Source organism: Apodemus sylvaticus, chromosome 6 (genome assembly GCF_947179515.1).
Source record: "Apodemus sylvaticus chromosome 6, mApoSyl1.1, whole genome shotgun sequence".
Lineage (NCBI taxonomy): Eukaryota > Metazoa > Chordata > Mammalia > Rodentia > Muridae > Apodemus > Apodemus sylvaticus.
The window spans coordinates 5,722,500-5,744,694 of NC_067477.1; the positions used below are offsets into that span (position 1 = coordinate 5,722,500).

General features: G+C 38.0%; 2 gene segments (V, D, J or C); both read left to right on the plus strand.

Moving 5' to 3' along the window:
* The window catches only part of LOC127687769 (Ig heavy chain V region 3-like), a 906,657-nt gene that overhangs the window by 327,839 nt on the left and 556,623 nt on the right, over positions 1-22,195 (plus strand).
* LOC127686805 (immunoglobulin heavy variable 2-5-like) lies at positions 20,566-21,101 on the plus strand. The segment is given in 2 exon segments: positions 20,566-20,680; positions 20,766-21,101. Coding segments are annotated over 2 exon segments (366 nt in total).

Here is a 22,195-nt window from a genome sequence, read left to right on the forward strand (position 1 = left end):
TAAATCTGATTAGTTAACTATAATCTTCAAGAGGTTGTTTCTACCCAGTTGATGGTTGGTGTAGCTGCTAACCACTGGGTACATGATTGTTGCATAGGGCTGGTATGGCAATGATCTATCAAGGGACTTGAGTACTTCAAGCCATAGAGACTGCTGAGTTGACCATGTGGTTAACCAGTTGGTCGAGGTACTGCTAAGGCCTGCTGGTCCATTTCTTCATATTTACCATAACAAATTCTCAAGAAACTAGATGTAAACAAAAAATATATAACTTAAAAATGGATCGTAGGTCTAAGTACAACCCCTAAATTAAATTGCTGTTAATCCTCGATCAAAGTTATTTGTGATTTCCACATATTTGAAATGTACCTGTTACCCTTAAAGCCTCTGAACACCTTCAACAGCAGTTCTGTATCTAAGGGTGACAGAAACTCTTGGAAAATCTCTCAAGTTTTTAATGGAGGGACAAGCAAAGTAAAAGTCTTTTCCCCCTCAGATGACTTACTATCCTTGGTAGCAAGACTCTTACAAGACTCACCATCCCCTACCCCATCAAAGCTTCCACTGCATGGTCTTTATTCTTGTTGATATATTTTCTATCCTCTAAAGAGAAATAACGACAATAATGAGGTAGAATACATTGTGACTTAACATCTCTGAAGCAATGTATAAAATCCCCCATGCCTAGTGTGGAACTTCCAGCATCTTCTGCCCACTGTGACATTCAAGAATGTTCAGCATCTGATAGAACTGAACAAACAAACAATATTTCTCTAGTTTTAAAATTGCCACAAAGAGAGTTCAGTACAAACATGAAGGCACTGGACAGTGACTAAACAGATCAGAAAAATGTGATCCAGGAAACTGACTCTCTGCTGTGTTAGGGAACATTCACATGTTATTGGCATGTGAAGTAGGTGTCTTTGATTCTAACTAGCACATCATAACTTCTGTACAATTTCCTAGCAGAAAAGACATTGTCAGAGAGTATTCACAATGCTCTCTTTCGCTCCCACAGGAGAAGTAGAATATACCCTCTCACACCCACATTTCTCATAACAGCAAATGAGTAGCCACCTCACAATGATAGGAGCTGGTACTTCACATTTATCCCAGTGTGGGAACCAACTACATCACAAATTCAGAAATTTGCACCTAAGAATAGCAAAAATAAAATAAAAATTAAGGCTAACCCAGGCCTTCTCTCAAATATCTACATAATTCTTCTCTAAGCTCTGTCCTCAAGGCTCTATGCTGATAACCTGTGTAGTTCCTATGGAAACATTTATTATTATTATTATTATTATTATTATTATTATTATTATTATTATTTTATGTTTTATATTCTTTGTTTACATTCGGAATGCTTTCCCCTTTCTCAATTCCCACCTCCACATCGGTCTCATAAGCCCTCTTCCCTTCACCTATTTCCTAATCACCCCCCACCCATTTACCTGTCCTGGTACACCCCTACAATGGGGGATCAACCCTTTTCAGAGCTAGGGCCCTCTCTTTCCCTCATCTTGGGTATCATTTGATATGCTAACTGTGTTTTGAGAATTTAGAGTTTCTGGGCTAATTAATATCCACTTATCAGTGATTGCATTCCATGTGTAATCATTTGTGATTGGATTACCTCACTTAGGATGATATTTTCCAGTTTTGACCATTTGCCTAAGAATTTCATGAATTCATTGTTTTTAATTTCTGACTAGTATTCCATTGTGTAAGTATACCACATTTTCTGTATCCATTCCTCCTTTGAGGGACATCTGGGTTCTTTCCAGCTTCTGGATATTATACATAAGGTTGCTATGAACATAGTGGAGCATGTGTCCTTATTGCTTGACAAGGAATCCTCTGGGTATATGCCCAGGAGAGGTATAGCAGGGTCCCCCGGAAGTGTCATGCCCAGATTTCTGAAGAACCACCGGACTTATTTGGAGGAGTGTTCCTCTCTCTCCACATCCTCGCCAACACCTGCTGTCTCCTACAGGGTAATAGTGTTAAAAACTGCATGGTATTGGTACAATGAGTGGCAAGTGGATCAATGGAATAGGATTGAAGATCCAGAAATGAACCCACACACCTATGGTCACTTGATCTTAGACAAACGAGCTGAAAACATCCAGTGGAAAAACAATAGCCTTTTCAACAAATGGTGCTGGTTCAATTGGAGGTCAGCATGCAGAAGAATGCATATGGATCCACTCTTATCTCCTTGTACTAAGCTCAAGTCCAAATGGATCAAGGACCTCCACATAAAACCTGACACACTGAAACTAATAGAAAAGAAACTGGGGAAGACCCTTGAGGACATGTGCACAGGGGAAAAGTTTCTGAACAGAACACCAATATCTTATGCTCTAAGACCAAGAATTGACAAATGGAACCTCATAAAATTACAAAGTTTCTGTAAGGCAAAGGACACTGTCATAAGAACAAAATGTCAACCAATAGATTGGGAAAGGATCTTCACCAATGCTAAATCCGACAGAGGGCTAATATCTAATATGTACAAAGAATTCAAGAAGTTAGGCCCCAGAGAACCAAATAACCCTATTAAAAAGTGGGGTACAGAGCTAAACAAAGGATTTTCACATGAAGAACTTTGGATGGCTGAGAAGATTCTTAAGTAATGTTCAACATCATTAATCATTAGGGAAATGCTATTCAAAACATCCCTGAGATTTCACCTCACACCAGTCAGAATGGCTAAGGTTAAAACTAAGGTTCACACTGTTAAGGTTGCCAAGGACTGGAAATTGGATGGATTATAGTCCTAGTTGAAAACCTAAGGCTACTGTTTTACTAAAGCATTATACTAATAGGATGCTTTTCTAAATAACCACATATTTATTTTATGTATATCTACACACTGTAGCTGTCTTCACACACAAAAGAAGAGGGCATCACATCCTAGTACAGATGGTTTGAGTCACCATGTGGTTGCTGGTAATTGAACTCAGGACATCTGCAAGAGCAGTCTGTGCTTTTAACTGCTGAACCACCTCTCCAGCCCATGATAAGATAATTTTTAATTGAATAACCACATATACACTTAAATCTCTATGTCAATCCACCATCATTTGAGATTTTTTTTGCAGCAGAAGGGAAGCAAGAAAAAACCACAAATAAACAATTTGTAGAGCATGCAAGATATTCAAGCATTCCATTTGTCATCATCATCAGGTTTGAGAGACCATTGCAAAAAAAGGAGTTGGAAATATTGTAAGAGCCAGAGACAATAGATAACTCCAAAGAATCTGACTCATCCAGAAAAAAATAGGGCTAATGTGCGTATGAACTTTTAAAGACTGTGGGAATAAAGACAGAGCTCACAAAGATTGAAGCCATTGAAACACTCTACACATGGAGAAAAGTGGATATGTGCTCACAGCATTAGCGAAGAATATATCTATAACTCTTATTCACTTGCAAAAATATTTTAGTATTGTTCAGTGGAGCCTTACTAGCTATTTTAAACATACTTGAAGGATTCTATTTCCATGAGTTCGACAAACAAATCCTACACAACGGCATATTTGTACAGTGTTTGTCTTACATGATATTCTTTAGGCACTTTTTCTGCTTTGTGTATTTCCTTGAATATTTGGTTTCAGATTTGGTTTTCTTTTGAGAGAGAGAATAAATAGTGTGTGTGTGTGTGTGTGTGTGTGTGAGAAAGAGAGAGAGAGAGAGAGAGAGAGAGAGAGAGAGAGAGAGAGAGAGAAGATAAATAAAAATGATACTTGTGTTTTTGTTTTTGTTTTGTTAAATAATGATAGAAAGACTGTAAAGTTGAGTTGATAGTGAGGGTATGAGGATCTGTGAGAAGTTGGCGGAGAGAAAAGTAGTAACCTCAACATACTGTTGAAAACATATTTTTAATAAATATTGGGAACACACTGGGATGTGGGGGCTAATTTTGAGTATTTATTAGTATTCAATAAATAAGAACATCCCAGAAAAAGAAACATGTTTGGTTATTTCTTGCATGCTCATGTACAATCTGGTTTTACAGTTTTCAGTAATTTCTGGTCAGTTGCCTACTGGTCTATAGGTCCATCTTTTATTGTTTTCCTGCACTGACTATAATCAGGTCAGAATGTATGGAGAGCATTAAATGTTCAATACTCAGACATATTCTCAGAATAAGTACAAGGTCATTTTAGCGTTGAGATCACTTTCACTCGTAATTAAGTATGGACATAGCCATACAGATCTCTGTTACTAAAAACAAAGATGTTATTTCAGTTTCCATCAGCTTATTGCTCTTTGCACTTTATGACATCATCAAGTCAATATTTAACTGCCAATTCTGTGCTGCAACTCTGGAGTCATTCTCATGGCAGACCTCTAATATTCAGACTCTTCCTACAGTTAGTCCATGATCAGGTTCTCCAAGTAGAGTTATCAATAATTAGTCATTGTTGGAAATACAGGCTTGCTTCAGCACTCAGTTCAAAATTGGTTCATCTTCTAAGCATTTTGAAAGTTCTCGGCTGCTTCAATATTTTAGTCAGTTACATCAGCCATCTTTGCCCTGCACAGTTATTTTTTCTGTCCTCTTAATGACTCTGTAAAACAGCAGAATGTGTATTTATTATGATCAGTGGTGACCTGCCTCACCATGTTCTGCCAAATGGCTTGTTAGTTACCTTTCCTGCAATCCTTTCCTGCCTTTCCCTCTGCATTTGGATGGCAAAATCTGCTCCTGAGTCTCAGGGCATGCAGCTGAGGCAGGAAATAGGAGATGGGACATACACATTAGACAGAGGGAGAGAGAGGGGGGGAAGGGAGTGAGGGAGAGAAGGAGAGAGGTAGAAAGGGGGAGGGAGGGAGAAAGAGAGAGACAGAGACAGAGATCAGAAGAACCATCCATACTGGATGCAGTCACAATGTTCAACACAGCTAATAGAACTCAGAAGCCTGATATCTGAGGACTCTATTTTCTATTAAGGTGTCAGGCACACTGTCACAGTCTTGCCTCTACAGTATATCAGAAGATCTGAAGGAGCAGCAGCTGAGAAAATAGGGAGGAGTAGCCTGCAGACTTGCTCAATATTGGGGTTAAGTATTGAAGAAAGTAATAAGAAGATTAAAACTTGCTTCTTATTTTATAAGGAAATTTTGTAGTGAACTTGCCTGTAAGATTCAGAGAGGTGGAGTATTAAATTAGTGTACTTGTTCCATGTAGACCTGTGTTGGGTTGGTCTTTTTGTGTACTGTGCACATTATCTTTGAATTATTCATATACTGATTTTTAGGCAGTATACATTTGAATTCATACCAGCATTTCACATTGTTTTTCATATCTCTAAACATATTTTTAAAACACACCTACTCTCAGTTTTTGACTGGCATAATAAAACGTTGATGGCCTGTCACAAAGTAGGAGAGAAAAGGCAGGACTTATGGGGAAAGATAGAAACTCTGGGAAAGAGTCAGGGGCAAAGTTTGCTCAGCAGATGTAGAGAGAATCAGACCAAGACTGAAGGAAGAGTAGCTAATGAAGAACATAGATTAATATACATGGTTTAATTTAAGTTATAAGCACAAGTTGGGATCTAGAGGAAGACAAGGCTTAAGTCTCTAATCAATCAACTTGAGTTTTTCTGTATTTACTCAGAGTTAGGATATGCATTGTAAAAGAATATTATTGTACCCATGCTGGTGTTAATGTGAGCACATATATCTACCATAATTGGATCAATAATTTTGTATCAGAAGTGTTTGATCACACATTTGCTTTCATTTTCAAGGCACGGTTTCCTCTGTATGGTGCTTGATGTCCTGGAATTCTCTGTGTAGTCTAGATTAGCCTCAAAGGCAGAGATCCATCGGTCCCTACTTCTTGAATCCTGGGATTAAAGGTATTTGCCACAACCATCTGGGTATGTTGAAATACTCTTAAGAAATATATAATCATCCCAGTTTCTTCAAAAGATTAGGGTGTGTGTATGCTGTGATATGACTTGATTACTGATTCCAAACTCATAGTCTTAGCCATTCTCAATATCCTTCCTGCCCAGTAATCACATGATTTACAGAACACTATCAACAATGAAACAAATTTTTTACAGTCTTTGGGATAAAGAGTATGACAGTGATCCTCAGTGCTTTGTTGAGGACTCTTAAGTAATATCAGGTGGTGATTCAGGACATTGTCACAGAAGAATGAGTTGCTGAATTCAGAGGTAAGTTACAGACTCAACATTTCACTGATTCCCTAAAACATCTCTCCAGTATATATTTCTGCATTTTCTGCATTTGCCAGCTGAGGATGCCATGGTATACCAATCCTTGAGCACATCAGAGTGAGAAGATGTGAACCAGTTTCTAGAAACAATCCTCTCTGCAAAGGGACCTGGAATTGTGAAATGGTGCCCAGTCTTTAAGTGATGTTCAGAATCACCAAATGTAGACTGGTCCAAAAGGAATTTTAAGGTATTTGTAATAAATGAAAAGAGAGCACAGCCAAAGGAGAAGGGAAAAATCATATACAATAAAAGAGCAAAAACATTTTAAAAATCCTACAATTCAATATGCTCATATATTCAAGGAAAGCACCTGATCACACATTGCAAGGAATCAGCAACTATTATGATCCTCATATTAGTTTAACTCAGGAGAATACACTCATAATTTTTATTTACAATCTTATGGAGCCCAGGCATTTATGCATTGATTGCATTATAAGGGGAAGAAGCTTATGTAATTCAATAATACTAAAGTAGGCATGCATTCCTGTGCATTACAACCTATTTATGCCATCTACACCCCATATACTGGAACATGAAGTACAGCATTATATATAGACATTATCCGGCAAATTAGGGGTTCCTAAATTCCAGGACACATACATCTAGCACACTGGATTGTAGCGATAAGTATTTATCTATAGAAGAAATCCTTGATGTTCTCAGAATGCTGGTATATGAAGTGACAATTCATAGGACATCACATGGATTCTAACCAGGTATGGAAGATAGAGCGTGAATTCAACTGGTCCTCCTTCTATCCTGCAATATTATGTGCATCTAAGTTGGGAACCAGATGTTAAAGCACAATATTTATGAATATTCTGAATTCACATAGATGCGTTTTTAAAATATGTTTAAATATACTCCAGCCGGGCGGTGGTGGTGCATGCCTGTAATCCCAGCACTCTGGGAGGCAGAGGCAGGTGGATTTCTGAGTTCCAGGCAGGCCTGGTATACAGAGTGAGTTCCAGGACAGCCAAGGCTAAACAGAGAAACCCTGTCTTGAAAAACCATAACCAACCAACCAACCAACCAACCAACCAACCAACCAACCAACCAAAAAACAGAAAACAAAAAATCTCCAGATAGTTAAGTATATATGTACACATATTTTTACACAGTGTGATTGGTTTCCCCCTATCCTGAGATAATATCCCAAATCTATCCTTACTTAACAAAACATCAACTCCTAAAATGATTTAATAACACATGCCATGCCCAGGAATATGAGGACCTTGCATTGATAATCTATTCAGGTGGAGATAAAGCTTTCTAATAAACATATTCTCCACACATTAGGATCCTTGTCAGAGGAATTCCCTCTATACCCTGACCCCATTTTTGGAGGTGCATGAAGGTTGTGGAACAGATTGAGTTGCAGAATTGATTTGCTTGATTTCTTTTTTCTTATTAATGTGAATTTCTCTTGGACTGTTAACTTTTCGATGAGTACCTAAGAGGTTCTTCCTCATTTTGTTGTATGTCACTATTACAGGAATTCATACATGGATACATGGCAGGGGGAATAAATATGAGCTCAAGACTCATTGTTATCTTGCTGCACTCAGCTTCTCTGGCCCAGGTACAGCCTGATGAAGGCAGCAAAGTCCTTGATCTGTCTATTCACACCTTATTACAAATGAGAACTGCTGGAGCTATATCTAACTGCCATTAGGAAAGAGATTGAGATTGAGGACAACAGTCATGATAATAAATAAACAACTTAAATTCAGATACTGTGACACCAGATAAACAAGAGCCATTTCTCCCTGAGGCTGAAAAATGTAAACGCACTCTTTTCAGGGATGATACTGTTCAAGTCAGACTGCACAACTTTATGATGGGATATCTATCTGCAGTTGAGTACAGGACCAGCAGGGGGCACAATTGGGACAAGAATCTTTAGCAGAGAGATGTTGTGGATGTGGAGGGATTCTCTATATTCTGCTGTTTCCTACATTAATTACATGTACCTCTTGTGATTGACATGTAACATTTCCATGCTCAAACACAATGAAGATTCTTTGTTAAACAATACAAAAATATATGGAAACTTATCTTATTGATGCAATCTTCTGTTGACCCATATACAGTTTATTTCTATAGTTTAGGTATTGTGATGAATAAATAATTCATGTACAAATGGTTGTGAAGTATATTTAGGTTTGATCACTTAGTGATTTTTTAGTATATAAGTTGTTGAAAAGGCAAATGTTAATTATATATATTGAAAGAAGGCTGTAAAGCATTTGGGATGTAAACAAAGAATATAGAACACAAATAAAAAATAGAAAAAAGAAAGGAGGTTGTAAATTCTAATAACTTAGTTGTTTTTAAAATTTGACATTAGTATTGTCATCCTTGTAATCACATTAAATCCATCTGTTATCCTTGCTTCGAGAGGAGCCACTGACTCAAGATGCAAATCTCTCTAGAGCATAAGCCAGGATGTTACAAAGTCTCTGAACAAGACGGAATTGTTGGGTATGGGATAAATTTCCTTTGACAAGGTTAGGACTTTGGCCTCTGCAGTGTGATTCCTGACCCAGGTGTCTTTTTTTTGCAGGAGTGGGTCCTTATATAATATGTACCCCGCTCATGAATATGCAGATCATATGAGTCTGTGATGGTAAATATAGGGGTGTCTATACCCAACAAAATCATAAAGTCACTATCCTCTCCACAGTCCCTGAGTACACAGGACCTCACCATGGGATGGAGCTATATCATCTTCTTCCTGGTAGCAACAGCTATAGGTAAGGTTCTCATAGTAGCAGGTTTGAGGTCTGGCCGTACACTAACTTGACAATAATATCCACTCTATCTTTCCCTCCACAGGTGTCCACTCCCAGGTCCAGCTGCAGCAATCTGGGGCTGAACTGGTGAAGCCTGGGGCCTCTGTGAAGATTTCCTATAAAGCTTCTGGTTATACATTTACTGACTACTACATGCACTGGCTTAAGCAGAGTCATGGAAAGAGCTTTGAGTGGATTGGAAATATTAATCCTAACTCTGGTAGTACTAACTACAATGAAAAGTTCAAGGGCAAGGCCACATTGACTGTAGACAAATCTTCCAGCACAGCCTATATGGTGTTTAGCAAACTGACAAATGAGGACTCTGCGGTCTATTACCGTGCAAGACACAGTGTTGAAGCCACATCCTGAGCATGTCAGAAACCCTAGTGGAGGAACAACAAGATGCCCTTGGAATGAGAAGACTCTGAGAAGATTAACTTGAAGACTAACTCAGATGCGGTCATTTGGTATGTCCATTTTTCTGTCTGTTCCTTAGAGACCTATTGTGTTTTTGTTAATTTTGCAAAAGAATATCTATGAATTACAAGACGCTGATTAAGGATAATCCTAGAGTACCCCATAATTTTTCAATATCATCACTAGTGACCACCTCCATATACATATTTCTTCTTTAATAAAGCAACAGAAAAGGAAAACTGTGATTATGCAGAGATAAAATATATCTCTGAATTGTGAGAAAGACTAGAAATTTTTGTTGAATACCCAGGAATAAAGTAAAATATAAATCTGAGCTGTAAAATCCTGCCAAATTCTGAGCAAACAAAAAGAAGCTCGGAAGATTCCAGATGTCCCTCAAGAGAGGAATGGATACAGAAAATGTGGTATATATACACAATGGAATACTATTCAGCTATTAAAACCAATGTATTCTTGAAATTCTTAGGTAAATGGATGGAACTAGAAAGTGTCATCCTGAGCAAGGTAACCCAGTCACAAAAAATGCACATGGTATGCACTCACTAATAAGTGGATGATAGTCCAGAAGCTCAAAATAAACAAGTTACAATTCACCCAGCACAGGAAGCTCATGAAGAAAGAGGACTTAAGTGAGGGTGCTATGGTTCCTCTTAGAATTGGAACATAATACTCACAGGAGCAATAAGGGAGGCAATGTGTGTAGCAGAGACTGAAGCAAAGGCCACCCAGAGACTGCCCTACCTGGGGACTCATACTATAAACAGTCACCAAACAGAGACAATATGACAAGAAGCGTGTACCAAAAGGAGCATGCCATGGCTGTCTCCAGAGGGGCCCTGCCAGAGCCCTACAAATACAGAGGCAGAAACTAGCAACCAACTATTGGACTGGGCTTGGGATCCCCAACAGAGGATCTGGAGGATGGTCCAGAGGAGATGAAGGTGTTTACAGCCCCATGGGAAGAACAATGACTTCAGACACTCAGACACCCCAAGACTCCCAGGGACTGAACCATTCACCAAGTGGTACACATGGTTCCAGCCAAAAGTGTGGCAGAGGAATGCCTTGTTGGGCATCAGTGGAATGAGTGGTCTTTATTCAGGTAGGGGCTCAATAGAGGCCCAAACAAAGGTAAACAGACAGGGGGTTGGGGGGTGGGAGTGTGTCAGGTAGAGGGGCATATAAGTGGGGGCAGGGGGTGGGAGGAGGGATTAGGAATCTTTGGGTAGGGGGGGTTTTGGTAGGGGGAAATTGGGAAGGGTTTTGCCATTAGCAATGTAAATGAAGAAGATACTTAATAAAAAAATAAAAGAAAAAATGGAGGAAGATAAAACAAAGCTACTTCACAGTCTTAAATATTAAGTGAGTTCTAGGTGTTTTGCTAACTGTGCTTGCATGGTCTGGCATTAGTTCCAGGCTCTTAGAATGTCAGAAATATTAATATCAGAATGCATAGCTGCAACCTTCCTGCCAGTTGCAAGTTGAACACTTATCTGAATGGAAAGATAGGATGATTATAGGAGAGATGGAAAGGAAGTCTCTGAGACAAAGTTTTAAAATAAGAGGGCTGTTCAGTGAATACAATGGCAGTCCTGAATTTAGTTCCCATAGGATATATCTCTATCTCTATCTCTATCTCTATCTCTATCTCTATCTCTATCTCTATCTCTATCTCTATCTCTATCTCTATCCCCATCTCCATCCCTATCCCTACCCCTACCCTTACCCCTACCCCTACCCCTACCCCTACCCCTATCCCTACCCCTACCCCTAACCCTACCTTTATCCTTATCCATATCCCTATCCATATCCATATATATGTCTATATCTATATCTATATATCTTATTTAGGGTATTACTGCTGTGAACAGACACCATGACCAAGACAAGTCTTATAATGGTCAACATTTACTTGGGGCTGGCTTATAGGTTTAGAAGGTCAGCCATTATCATCAAGGTGTGAGTTCTACATCTTCATCTGAAGGATTCAAGCAGAATACTGGCTTCCAGGCAGCCCACACTCAGAGTAAAACACTTACTCCAACAGGGCCACACCATCTTATCGTGCCCCTGTCTTGGCTGAACATATACAAATAATCACATTAAACTCTGTGCCCTCCCCAGACTTGTTCAAACATTTGAGTCTATATGGGCTATACATAAACATAGCATAGTGCAAAAATGTATTTAGTCCAACTTGTAAAGTCCCTGTAATCTATAGTCATATAAAAAATGTTTAAAGTCTAACGGTCAAAGTCTTTTCTGAGATAAATCCAGTCTCAGAAGACTGCATTAACTGCAATTCCCAAAGAAAGATGGGAAACCAGCTTGGAAGACTCAAAACTCTCCATCTCTGTGGCTGATGTCAAAGCAGTCTTCAGATCTCCAACTCCTTGATCATCTATGTTGATTGTAACAAACTTCTTTCTCATGAGCTGGCTCAATTCCCTGTTAGTAGCTTTCCTCTGCAGATAACTCATTACTCTGGTATTGTGAATGTCTTGTGGTTTCCAATGGCACTTCAATGTTACGGCTTCTTGTTTCAATGATTGGGATCCATGTATGATCTTCTGTGTTCCTCCTAAGGGCTGGTGTCATTTCTCCATGTCTAACCTTTGTAGCACTCTAAGCTTAGGCTGATCCCCTCTACTACCCATGATGTTCTTGGTGATCATCCCATTGTAATGACATCCCCAACACAGTGGGAACTTCTACTCCAAGTAGGCTTTACCAATAGACTCTCATAGACTCTCTTTGTGGTGCCATTCCTCAACTCCTTTGCATGACCCCTTAAGGTCCTGGACCATCAACTGAAACTGAGGCTGTATTTTCACAGATGACCTTCCATGGCCTCTCACAGTGCCAAGCTCCAGCTGTTATTCATGAAGCCTTCTTGCCTTCCAAATCAGGAGCATCTGGATGACTCTTACAAATTACCAAGTACAGGTGCTGCAGGAGGTACAACTCTGGCTATTTCTGAAGCACAACTTCTTTGTACCCTTAGAAATCACTTTCCTGAAGTTTTCATCTCATTGATGGTGGCCTTTTTTTTAATCACCACTAATTTCTTAGCTCCAGCTAAGCAGCATCAATTGTTCCAGCAATCTTTTTAATTCTGGACTCTAAAGCCATAGCCACACAGCTGAAGCTGCTGAGTTCTTCTGCTTAATAGGGATGGAAAATGGCCCCTTTGTTCTGTTACATTATCACAATATTTCTGCTTTCTAACTTCAGTGCTACCTACACTTGGCTGTCTTGGAACTTGCTCTGACAACTCAGTTTAAATTCAGAGATCTACATGCCTATCTCCTAAACACTGGAATTAAATTTCTCATCTACCAAGCCTGGATTCAAGATTTTCTTCACGTAGCCTGTGCTAAGACTGGCCTTGAACTCAGAGAACTGCTTGTCTTTGCATCCTATGTTTAAAGGCTTGAAGTACCATGCCTAGATCTAAACATTGCTGGGTGGGATCTTTCCCCAAGAACAATAATCCCTAATGTAATATTCTTGAACAAAGGATTCAGCCCCATTTCATTTCCCAGTGCCCCTTTTAATGTTCAAACCATATATTTTATATTTCCCCCTTTTCAGCTTGCTATACTTGTTTAAAATGCTCTTTTTGAGACATAACCACAGAACAAAGTCTATGATAGGTGCAGTTAATAAGTCTCTTCACTTTAGACTCAGGCAGACTCTTCAGACAAGGACAAAAATTAACTGCATTCTTTACTGAATACCACAAATACAGTCTCTAAGACACATACTGAAACACTTACAGCAACACATTTCCATATTTATTCAGGTATAACCTGCTAAACCACACTGAAAGCATTGCAATCCTTTCCAAATCCAAAGTTTTCACACATCCACATTATTCCAACCACAAGCATGGTCTGACATATCAAAGCAATACCCCAGTCCATGGTACCAACTTCTGTCTTATTTAGGGTTTTACTGCTGTGAACAGATAGTCTTATAAAAGACAAGATTTCACTGGGGCTGATTTACAGGTTTAGAGGATCAGTCCATTATCATCAAGTCAGGAGAGTATGACATCATCCGGACAGGCATGGTGCAGGTAAAACTGAGATTTCTCATCTTCATTTCAAGGGTTCTAACAGAATACTGGCTTCCAAGCAGCTAAGATGAGAGTCTTATAGCACCCACCCAGAGTGACAGACCTACTCTAACTGAGCCACACCTTCTAATCATGCCAATCACTGGGCCTAGTATATACAAACCCTCATAATATATTTTACAGTATAGTGGGAAAAAAAGTCATAACCTGGCAGAGACAATGGCTAACATACATTGGATATTTATTCCCATCCAGAAGTCTCCCAGTTGCTTCCTTTAAGACAAATAGAACATTTAACCCTCTGCCTTGACTTTGCCTGACAGACAGACTTTCACAGAAGTTGGAAAAATGGCTCCTGACACAAAGCCACATAAGTGTAATTCCTATACAATGGACAAAAGTAATATTAAATCACTTTTCATAGAACTCAGTTATCAACTCATTGTATGTCTCTGCTAACTAAGGTAGATTATAAGGTTATATGTTAATATCTAGCCCCATAAACGTGGTCCCAGTCTCAAAAACATTTCTACAGTCACTAGCAATTAGAGATCATGGACCTATTCTGGAAGATTATCAATTCTCACAATTTGTTGTATACCTCGTGCCCATCTTTGTCCTATAAAATATTTTTGAACGTGTTTGTCTCTACATCTCCATGTATTTCTTGTGCTTGGATTCTGTTTTTTTCTGATTGTTTATTATTTGTCTTGTTCCAGTTTGTTTGCTTTTTGTCTTGCTTTTTTAATATTTTTAGGTTCTGTTTGTTTTTCTAATTAACAAAAAGAAGGGAGTTGATTTGCAAATTATCAGGAAGGAGTAGAAGAAAAGAAATCAGTAACCAGAATATACTTCAAGAAATTTTTCAATAAAAATAGTAAAGTTTAAGAAAATTAATAAATTAAAAGATTCTGAAATTCTCATTATTGTGTAAATACCACAAATATCCAATTTTGTATACTTTAAGTTTTATTTCTGTCATTAAATTATTTAAAGTGGGTTCAGAGGCCAGGACTCAAAATACTTAAGAATGAGGTATATGTAAAATATATAATGCAAATTTGTAGTGAAATATGGAATAAAATATTGGGGTTTTAGCTGGTTGTATGTGTGTGTGTTTTGATTTTTAGTAATAAATTTTCCAGTATTAATCTTTGGATGCACAGAGTAATCTTTTCTGGGAGAACTTATGTTTTATATAGGAGTCATTTTTTTGCTAAAATCTTTAACAGAACAATATTATTTTTCCTCCTATATCCCTAAGCTACCTAATCACTGGTTCTTGGTCAAGCAAACATTTTTAGGTATGAGTTCCATTTCACGGAATGGGCCCTGAATCAAATCAGATCTTGGTTGATTACTCCCTCAAGATTTCTATTATTTTTGAAATTGTGTAACTTGTAGGCAGGAGGCAGGACACTATTCAGAGCAAAGTATTCTTCAAGCTGGTTTCCTGTTTATTTTTCTCCATTGATAGCATGTTATGTACCTTCCAGGATCATAAACATTAATCCACAGTTGTGAAGGTTTTATATTGGAACAAGTTATGCCAGTTCAACAATTATTTAGGTATTGTCCTCTTGAGGGTGATCCCTGAAGTGGTCATTCAAGTCGTCAATTCATGAGAAGAGATGAAACTGAAACCTTAGTGTGGATTGACTTCTTCATCCTGGATGAGACTTCAGAGAGTCAAAGAATCAATAGCTTACTATACATATACACCACAGATTTAGGAAAAGGGCCTGCAGTCAACAATTCTTTTTTATTTATTTTTATTAGATATATTCTTTATCAACATTTCAAATGATTTCCACTTTCCTTGTTCCCCCAGAAGTGTCCATAATCCATATCTGCTCCCATGGTTCCCCAGTCAACTCCCTCCCGCTTTCCTGTTCTCATATTTCCCTACACTCTTGCATTGAGTCTTTCCAGGGCAATGAGCCTCTCCTCCCTTTGATGTCCAACAAGGCCATCGTTTGCTGCCTATGTGTCTGGAGCCATGGGTAACACTATGTGTACTATCTGGTTGATGGTTTTGCCCTTGGGAATACTGGGTAGTTCATATCATTGTTCCTCTTATGGTGCTGCAAACCTCTTTAACTCATTAGGTCTTTGTGCTAGCTCCCCATTTGGGGACCCTGTGATCAGTTCAATGCCTGGCTGAGAATATCCCCCTCTGTATTTGTCATACACTAGCAGAACCTCCCAGGTGACCGCTATATACAGCTCCAATCTGTAAGTACTTGTGGGCATTGATAATAGTGTCTGGATTTTGTGACTCTATATAGGATGGATAACTAGATGGGGTAGCCTCTGGATGGTCTTTCTTTCAGTCTCTGCTCCACAGTTTGTCTCTGTATCTCCTTCTGTGGGTATTTTGTTCCCCCTTCTAAGAGGGATCAGAGTATCCATACTTTGTTCTTCCTTCTTCTTGGGCATCATTTGATATGTAAATTGTCTTCAGTCACAATACTTTATTACTCCAATTCAAAATGTACAATGAAGTGATGGTTTGACTATGTAGAAACCTCTTTTACAACTACTTTGATATTTTGCATGCTATCAGAGGAGAAATATAATCATTTACCTAGCTACAAGCCCTGTGACTCATCTGTCTGTGTAATATGCTGCTGCAATAGCTATAGAAATATTGTGGGTATAGTCAGCTATAATTTGCTTGGATTAGAAACTCAGTCCCTAGGATGAACGCTAACTCCGGCATTACTAGGTTTGGAAACAACCTGAGACTGAATAGGCCATTGTCCTAGAAAAATACAAAATACTCTTTTTCTGATAAAGAAACATGCGTTAAATTGGTTCATAAAGATATAATCTTGTATACACTTAAATTTGTGCCTAACTCAACAAGGATGAAAGAAACTTCTTGCAGTAAATGTGAGCTAACACAAAGAGCCCAAAATGGACAATGTGTAGAGAATGTGTAGAGAGATATTGGGGTACTCTGTCCTACAGGAATTGTTGCCATCAACTTCCTCAGGACTCAGCGAACTATGCAGATAATAAAGTGTTAATATTGGAAGAACCAGAGTGGATCGATGACTCCAAAGAAACAGAATCTTCCAGATACCACAACTAATGAGCATAAGAAATAAAAAAAACTCTGGAAGCAAGCAAAACCCTTCATAGGTTTAAATTAGGTGGGGTGTTGTTGCTGAGATATGTTCAATGATAAGCACTCTCACTCCCAACCAAGAAGGTATCTGTAATTTGTACCCACTTATAAATGAAAAATGAATCTTCATTACTGGTATCTCACTAGCTATGTTAATTATGTTTCAGGGTTTGTCCCATGGCATAAAATTGTTGCCTTTCTGGGGAGTCCATTATCCTAACTGCGCTGTCTTGTCTGCCTCAGTGGGATAAGACATCCCTAGCATTGCAAAGACTGGATATGCTATGGAAGGGGCTACAGGAAGGATGGGGCTACATTGTCTCTGAGAAGAAAGGGAGGATAGGGTGGGCTTGTGGGAGGTGGAACTCAGAAGGGGCACAGCAATATAAACAGGATATAAAGTGAATTAAAAACAAGTGTGGGAAAAATTAATCCTTTGTGTTTGGGTATATAGTGAGCAGAGAAAGATTGTGATGAGATGGAATTGTGAAAAATATGATCTGAATGTAATGTTTAAATTTATTGATTTTACTAATACATTTATTAATTTTTATTAATAAATTTTTTTATTAATTTTTTCTGTATTTTTTCAGTTCCCAGTTCCCATTGTTCCTTCTTCACCATCTCTTCCATTCTCTTTTTTCTTCACCATCAACCTCTTATTAATATTTTGCTTCCCATTCTGAGTGAGATTCCTGTATCCTCCCTTAGACTGTCCTTAATACACAGTTTCCTTGGGACTGTGGAATATTGCATAGTTATTCTGCATTTTATGGCTAATGTCCACTTATAAGAGAGTAACACCACATATGTCTCTCTGCATCTGGGTTGCCTCACTCAGGATGATATTCTCAAGTTCCATCCATTTGCCTTCTATTTTCACAATGTTCTCACTTTTATTAGTAGAAGAGTGTTACATTCTGAACATGGAACACATTGTCTGTATCCATTTTTTGGAAAGAGACATCTGTTTTTTTCCAGGTTCTACCTATTATGAATAAGGCTCCTATGAACACAGGTGAGCATGGGTTCTTGTGGCATGGTTGAGCATCTATTGGGTATATGACCAGGAGTTGTATAGCTGGGTCTTCAGGTAGAACTATTTTCAATTTTCTGAGGAAGCGTCAGATTAATATCTGGAGTAGTTGTAGCAATAAAAATCGAAACAGTAATTTGTAGAAAGCTAATAAAATTAGCAGAAAATTGGCTGTTAAAAATGATGGCTTAGAAATATGTACAAAGTTTTGAAAGGGAAGAGATATCAGCAGCAATACACATACATGTTTTCATATATGACATATTATCCTTACCCAGTAGTCATGGTTATATATAAAACTTACATGGTAAAACTGCATTTATGTTCCGGCAAATGAAAGCACTATCAGGGACAATAATGTGGTTATTCCTGTGACTGTTTCTGGCATCATTGTAACAGCATTTATAAGGAGTATTTATTCAAGATAATTTGCTCCTTTTTTAAAAAAAAGTATTCTAATATATATTGTATTATGTATTTACTGCTTCATTTATTTACCAAGATTGCTATAAAATATGAGGACAGTATAGAATGTTTTAATGAGAAATACACCACATTTTACAAAGATCAATAGGATAAATAAGAAAAGACAAGCATGATATGATATCATCTTACCAAATTCAAGATATCAAATAGTGTTTTCTAATTTGTTCCAATTTTTAGATCCCCAATATTAAAATTTACCTTTCATCATTCACAAACAAGAAATAAATATTGTAAATGTCTCTAAAAGAAGAAATATTAGGTTATTGATCTATTCTGTGCATATTGAAATGCTATTACTCACATCATGCACATAACATACCATAGTCAAATAAATCAAATGATAATAGTCATTTTCAATCCAAGAGCTTGAGAGTTTCTAAAAGATGGATTGGTACTTCCACTTTAGCTAATACATGTTCAGTCTGCAGTTCTTTCCTCCTCTTGTGTCCTTGTGATGAACATGGAGAGCAAGCAGTGTTTACAGCACTGATTGGAAATACATAAACACTCTAGTTGAGTTGGAAATATGCTGTCTAGCTGAGTATAGCTGCGTAAAGGAATTTTTAAAGCTGTAAAGTGTATGAGTGAAATAATCTAAGTGAATGAGTTAATAAGATCCACATTTTGAGAAATATGTTCTAATTTTTTTGAGTCCCAATTGGCCGAGTGATTTAGATATACATTTGTACAAAATCGTGTTGGAGTATATTTCTGTATTTTAACTTTTATACCATGTTGTCCATATCTCTGTCCATTTATAAATATTTACACAGAATTACTTCAAGTACATCTGAATAACTCAGGAAAACATCTTCATCTGTTGCAGCTCATATCATATTTAAGACACTACCACAATTTTATGCTCTCCATGGAAAAAGCATGTGAATTACAACATTTCTGTATGTGGTTAGATAGGATATTCTATTTTCTGAAGAGTCTGTTGTCTGACATTCCAATATTCAGGAACCAGCAATACTTGTATATCTGGCACGCTGGCCCCTTCACCCAAACCTGACAAGTTAGACTCTGTCATCCATTCCAGTATCTTTCCTTTTGTGGGACTTTCCTCCTGCCTCATGAGTATGTACTTGATGGTCTTTGAGTCTCATGGAGACAATGTCAGAAACTCTTCTATTTCAAGATACAAAATTTACTCATAGATGAAAAGTCACTTTAACATTGACAGCCCTCTGGAAATGAACACAAGTGTTAGTTCAGGTCTTATTGTCCATCCTACCCTTATGGTTCAGGACTTCAGATGGCACTCATTTTTTTCTGAGATTTATTTCTTTTTTCTTGTATTGATTCAACTTTGTGTTAAGATCTTATTTTATGGTTTGGTCATACCTTGATATTTTTTCTTTCAAACATTTGAAAACATGAAGATGCTTTATTCATAAAAGGTACATGATTGCTTTTGGTGTAGATTTTTAAAATGAAATCAGATATCTAATCAAGCTCTTTTCCATATATTCAATCATGTTCACACCAACAAACCACTGCATAAAGTTGGCCAAACTAAGGCAAATCTTATTCTAAGTTCTAAACCATCAATACTGATAAGAATAAAGAAGAATGCATTACATTTTAACATTTTTAAAGGCAGTGAAAAAATTTCCTAAACTTGTGTGGTATGCCTTTCAGCATCCTATGCCCACTGTGCCTTCTAAGATTATCAGCATCTAAGATAATTGAACAATTTTCTCCCGGCTTAGAGTCTCTGTTTTCTGTTGTTGATTTTAAAGTTGTCACAAGTAAAGGTTAGTACTAAGATGAAGCTATAGATTATTTAATAAATAGCAACCTTAAATATGTGATCCAGGAATTTGACACATCAGTAAAGTCAATGAAACCACACTCTTTCACGGAATTATTTTATTCATCATTTCCAGCTGCAGATGGCATATACTCTTACACTATGCAAGATGTCTAAAATTAGTGCACCAATTATGTGGAAAAATATATATTGATAACACTCACACAGGCCATAGAAACAGAGAGCATCAAGGTAGTAGTAAAATGTCCCCAGTGAGCTCCTTATCTGTCCTCCATGCAAAAACATAGGAAAGTGATTCTTAGATAAGTGAACAGAGTCAGGACCCTTTGTGCCAGAGTGAGGGTCTCCCTCAATCCTACTGCATCCCAACATCACTCACCATAAGTGTTGTGTATTGAGGATCCTGGCCATGTGTGTTACCTACACTCTATGGAATGGAGAAATGAACTCTCTTGAGGGCTCCTGCATCTCCCATCATAGACTGATACCTCTTGAGTCCTAAAACTTAAGTATGCCATCAGAGTCAGCATCTGGTGAGGGAATGCAAATCTCTCCCAGATCCACCCAACCTCGGGTTGAAAAGTCAAAGTTGGGCCTGTGTACTCACAAGTGTGCAGCCATGGACAGGCTTACTTCCTCAATCCTGCTGCTGATTGTCCCTGCATGTGAGTGCCTAGGCTTCCTAAGGGATGAACTTTTCTATCCACACCTGTTCCATCTTTACCTTCTCCCTTTTCTTTTTCTCCATAGATGTCCTGTCCCAGGTTACTCTGAAAGAGTCTGGCCCCGGGATATTGCAGCCCTCTCAGACCCTCAGTCTGACTTGTACTTTCTCTGGATTTTCACTGAGCAGTTCTGGTATGGGTGTGGGCTGGATCCGTCAGTCTTCAGGGAAGGGTCTGGAGTGGCTGTCACACATTTATTGGAATGATGATAAGTACTACAAACCATCCCTGAAGAGTCGGCTTACAATCTCCAAGGACACCTCCAACAACCAGGTTTTTCTCAAGCTGGCCAGTGTGGATACTTCAGATACTGCGACATATTACTGTGCTCGGAGAGCACATTGACACAGCCTCAGTTTTCAGCTCTACAATATTTCAAGCTGTTGCTCTGCTCTGTTCCTTTCTATTATATCATAAGCGGGTACAGCCACAGCTTTCCTGCTGTCCTCTGTGGTTTCCTGTTTGCTCTTAGGTTAAGAGCTTTCTATTCCTTTTCTTCACCCTAGGTCTCTATTATAAGGTTCATAGATGATTTTGTCTGTGTTTTATTTTATAAAGCTGATGCATGTTTGGTGCTTAAACCAGGTAGTTCAGAGCTATTGTTATGCTCAGTCTTAGGCTTCAAATTTCCACCATGGAAAATTCCAAATTATTGTAATGTTTATCTTCAGTAAACAGCTGTATATAATGAAGATGGGAATTACTGGATGAGTATTCTCAAATTGAGTCATCGACCAAAAAATGTCCATAGATACTCCCACATAATTGAGGGTATTTTGAGGTCTACTTTTTGCTCCCCACAAACTAATTTTAAGATCACATGGTTCAAGACAACACTTATATATCTCACTGAACACAGAGAAGTTGATCATGTCTCCTTGTAGAAGTTTCATTCCTACTGATTAGTGTTCATAGAACTGTAGGTACTTTGTATGGCATTAAATGAGAGAGGTAATAACCAATCTAACTCTAAACCCTGTTGTCTACAATGGTTACCTGTCTCTGGGATATGTTGATATAATAGTTGATCAAACATTGTGGGATCAATCATTCATTCTTTGATGGAATAAAGGCCTATGAGATTAGGGTTAAGTTTAGCCATGGCTGACTCTGCTACAATTGCCATGAAACTGAAATTGCCTAGACTATGGCCCTAAGAGAAAATCATATGTCACTGTTCTGATAGAGCAACATATCAATAAAATCATTTTATTTACACTACCCTACACTTAATCCAGTTACTCATCTACCTGTTATTAGAGACATGTTTTGCAGTAGATGTGAAGCAAAGGAGAATCAGAAATGGACAATTTGTATAGCAGTGCTACTAAATAAGTTTTCCTCATCAAATCTTCCTCCCAGGACTAAAGGACCATTACAGAGGAAGATTGTAAGAGTTAAGAGATGATGGATTACTCTTTAAAAAAGCAGTCTTATCCAGACACAGTAGAACTG